At 48.5% G+C, this 4,056-nt stretch overlaps 1 protein-coding gene across 1 annotated transcript; it reads right to left on the reverse strand.

Moving 5' to 3' along the window:
• Nucleotides 1-835: 835 nt before the first annotated feature.
• On the reverse strand, nt 836-3,649 carry dmrt3a (doublesex and mab-3 related transcription factor 3a). The gene is made up of 2 exons (XM_055885939.1): nt 3,631-3,649; nt 836-3,163 (listed from the first exon to the last, which is right to left on the reverse strand). The coding sequence occupies exons 1-2, from the start codon at nt 3,647-3,649 to the stop codon at nt 2,070-2,072; spliced, it is 1,113 nt and encodes a 370-aa protein (XP_055741914.1). The 3' UTR covers nt 836-2,069.
• Between the last annotated feature and the right edge of the window lie 407 nt (nt 3,650-4,056).

Here is a 4,056-nt window from a genome sequence, read left to right on the forward strand (position 1 = left end):
TTTAGATAGAACACATTCGCCCACTATAGGAATTTTGGAGTGTTACACAGCTCATTTGCAGCATGGCATTTGCCATCAGCTTTGGATGAAACCGGGCCAGAAGTAGTGTACTTGTCCATCGTGTATATGCTCCGCTCGGTGCCAATAAGTTGCCATGTTATTTTGTAAAAACAGGCTTTTAAAGTGATTTTAATTTAAGAAATATGTTCCAAAGTTGTGTTCCCACCCATAGTACAGAGACACGTGATTGTATAGAAATGTAAGCAAGGTTTGAAATAATGATGTTGTAGTCTAACATATCTGTTTGGGATTCTTGCGGTCAATTTGCAGTCTACAAATGATTTGTAATTATGTTCCAGGGACCCGCGACCCTGTAATTATGTTCCAGGGACCCCCGACCCTGTAATTATGTTCCAGGGACCCCCGACCCTGTAATTATGTTCCAGGGACCCCCGACCCTGTAATTATGTTCCAGGGACCCCCGACCCTGTAATTATGTTCCAGGGACCCCCGACCCTGTAATTATGTTCCAGGGACCCCCTACCCTGTAATTATGTTCCAGGGACCCCCGACCCTGTAATTATGTTCCAGGGACCCGCGACCCTCCGCTCCAGTAAAACCATCCCACAGTTGAATTGAGTTGATGATCCCTGTTCTGGTGGGTTATTCTACATTATAGTATACCATTCATTTAGTAAAGCAACCAATTTGCACCAATTTGTATTTATAATTTTATCAATAAAGAGGACAGAATGTTTTGCTATTATCACCTACGTTTATTAATAATGTTGACATGCATCAGATCTTAACATCAAGGACATATTATTCACAGAACATTACATGCATACGGTCTGGAAAGAGATGAACGTTCACAAACACGTGATCTATGTGATCTATCCCATTATTTTAAATTCATTATTTTTGGTCATATCCATGTGATAATGTTACGATCTAGCATTCAGCTACATTACCTGTAGAGAGATAATGTTACAACCTAACATTTGGCTACATTACCTGTAGAGAGATAATGTTAGGCCCTAACATTCAGCTACATTAACTGTAGAGAGATAATGATAGGACCTAACATTTGGCTACATTACCTGTAGAGAGATAATGTTAGGCCCTAACATTCAGCTACATTACCTGTAGAGAGATAACATTATGACCTAACATTCAACTACATTACCTGTAGAGAGATAATGTTACGCCCTAACATTCAGCTACATTACCTGTAGAGAGATAATGATAGGACCTAACATTCAGCTACATTACCTGTAGAGAGATAATGCTAGGCCCTAACATTCAGCTACATTAGCTGTAGAGAGATAATGTTATGCCCTAACATTCAGCTACATTACCTGTAGAGAGATAATGCTAGGCCCTAACATTCAGCTACATTAGCTGTAGAGAGATAATGTTATGCCCTAACATTCAGCTACATTAGCTGTAGAGAGATAATGTTACGCCCTAACATTCAGCTACATTACCTGTAGAGAGATAATGTTACGCCCTAACATTCAGCTACATTACCTGTAGGGGGCCGATGGCTGCGCAACAAAGTGCAGTTCAAGACAACAACCACTCTTGCATTATTCACATTAAAGATTTGTTCACAATTACATTTTTGGTGCTTAAGTAGCCAGTGCGTCATGGTTCAGTGTTTCATTGGTTCAGGTATAGAGCTATAACCCATAGGTTCATTGTTTCATTGGTTCAGGTATAGAGCTATAACCCATAGGTTCATTGTTTCATTGGTTCAGGTATAGAGATATAACCCATAGATTCAGTGTTTCATTGGTTCAGGTATAGAGATATAACCCATAGGTTCGGGTGGTTCAGGAGGTTCAGTTATAGAGCTATAACCCATAGGTTCGGGTGGTTCAGGAGGTTCAGTTATAGAGCTATAACCCATAGGTTCGGGTGGTTCAGGAGGTTCAGTTATAGAGCTATAACCCATAGGTTCGGGTGGTTCAGGAGGTTCAGTTATAGAGATATAACCCATAGGTTCGGGTGGTTCAGGAGGTTCAGGTATAGAGATATAACCCATAGGTTCGGGTGGTTCAGGAGGTTCAGGTGGAGGAGTTGAGAATTCGTGAGTCGGAGGAGTCGGCGCGGTCCTCATACTCCTCCTCATGGGTGAAGAGGGTCTGTTTGGTCCCGGGGGTGGGGGGGATGGGGGCAGGTTGGCAGCCCTCCTCCAGCTGGGAGAGACGGTGCTCTTCCTGGGGGCGGGAGGAGGAGAGGAGCGGAGAGGAGGAGGAGGAAGAGGAGAGGAGCGGAGAGCGTTGGAAGACGCCAGTGGAGGAGAAAGGAGAGACGTACTGAGCTGACCTGAGTTGGTACTGCTGCTGCAGTGTCATGGTGTTCCACAGCGTCACGTCGTTGCAGAAAGGTCCGACCTGGCCGCCGCGTGTCAGAGAGTTCCTCAGCATCAAGGGGTAGCGGGGGGGATGGGGGAAAGACCCGGGGTGCAGGGCCAGGGGGCCGGACGACGAGTCAGACGAGAAGCGAAGGGACTCAGGCACCCTGAAAGCAGAGCCCACAGACCACTTAGCGGTGGAGGCCAGAGGGTGGTAGGACCCCAGGGGGTGATCGAGGAGGTGGCCGTTAGAGGGCAGGACCAGGGTGTCGGGGTGGAGGTCCTGACTGTGGGGGTGACCCCCCCTGGCCTCCTGGGCCTGGCTGGACAGCAGCACCTCCACGGCCCCCACCAGGTTCCCTCCACACCCCTGCAGGATCAGCTCCAGTACCGGGGGCTTGTGGGACGGGAAGATCTTCTTCAGCACCTCCAGGGGTGGCCGGTTGGCTCGCAGGTTGAAGGGAAGGGAGACAGACCCAGACAGGCCCTCAATCACCAGGCTGTGGTCCACTGGCAGCCCCCCTGCCCCAACCCCGGGGTAGCCCTTACTGGGGCTGTCTGCCTTGGGCTCTGGAGAGGTGCTGCAGGTCTTGGGGAAGGCTAGGGGGAGAGGGAGGCTGGGAAGGGGCTGTGGGAAGCTGTAGCGGCACTCCTCGGCCTGGTTTGGGGTGTCCGGGGGCTCGGGGGTGAAGCAAGACGGCTTGGACCCCTCGGGGGAGGAGCCAGGGTCCTGGTCCTTCTCACTGCCGCTACCACCACCGTTCTCCCCGCCGGAGTGGTCCCCCGACGTATCCTCACTCAGGTCTACAGAGAACACAGAAACACATCCTCAGTCAGGACTACAGAGAACACAGAAACACATCCTCAGTGAAGGACTACAGAGACAGAAACACATCCTCAGTGAAGGACTACAGAGACAGAAACACATCCTCAGTCAGGACTACAGAGACAGAAACACATCCTCAGTCAGGACTACAGAGAACACATAAACACATCCTCAGTGAAGGACTACAGAGACAGAAACACATCCTCAGTCAGGACTACAGAGACAGAAACACATCCTCAGTGAAGGACTACAGAGACAGAAACACATCCTCAGTCAGGACTACAGAGACAGAAACACATCCTCAGTGAAGGACTACAGAGACAGAAACACATCCTCAGTGAAGGACTACAGAGACAGAAACACATCCTCAGTCAGGACTACAGAGACAGAAACACATCCTCACTCAGGACTACAGAGACAGAAACACATCCTCACTCAGGTCTACAGAGAACACAGAAACACATCCTCACTCAGGACTACAGAGACAGAAACACATCCTCTTTCAGGACTACAGAGACAGAAACACATCCTCAGTGAAGGACTACAGAGACAGAAACACATCCTCAGTCAGGACTACAGAGACAGAAACACATCCTCAGTCAGGACTACAGAGACAGAAACACATCCTCAGTGAAGGACTACAGAGACAGAAACACATCCTCAGTCAGGACTACAGAGACAGAAACACATCCTCAGTCAGGACTACAGAGACAGAAACACATCCTCAGTGAAGGACTACAGAGACAGAAACACATCCTCAGTCAGGACTACAGAGACAGAAAAACATCCTCAGTCAGGACTACAGAGACAGAAACACATCCTCAGTCAGGACTACAGAGACAGAAACACATCCTCAGTCAGGACTACAGAG

The sequence above is a fragment of the Salvelinus fontinalis genome, chromosome 28 (genome assembly GCF_029448725.1).
Source record: "Salvelinus fontinalis isolate EN_2023a chromosome 28, ASM2944872v1, whole genome shotgun sequence".
Classification (NCBI taxonomy): domain Eukaryota; kingdom Metazoa; phylum Chordata; class Actinopteri; order Salmoniformes; family Salmonidae; genus Salvelinus; species Salvelinus fontinalis.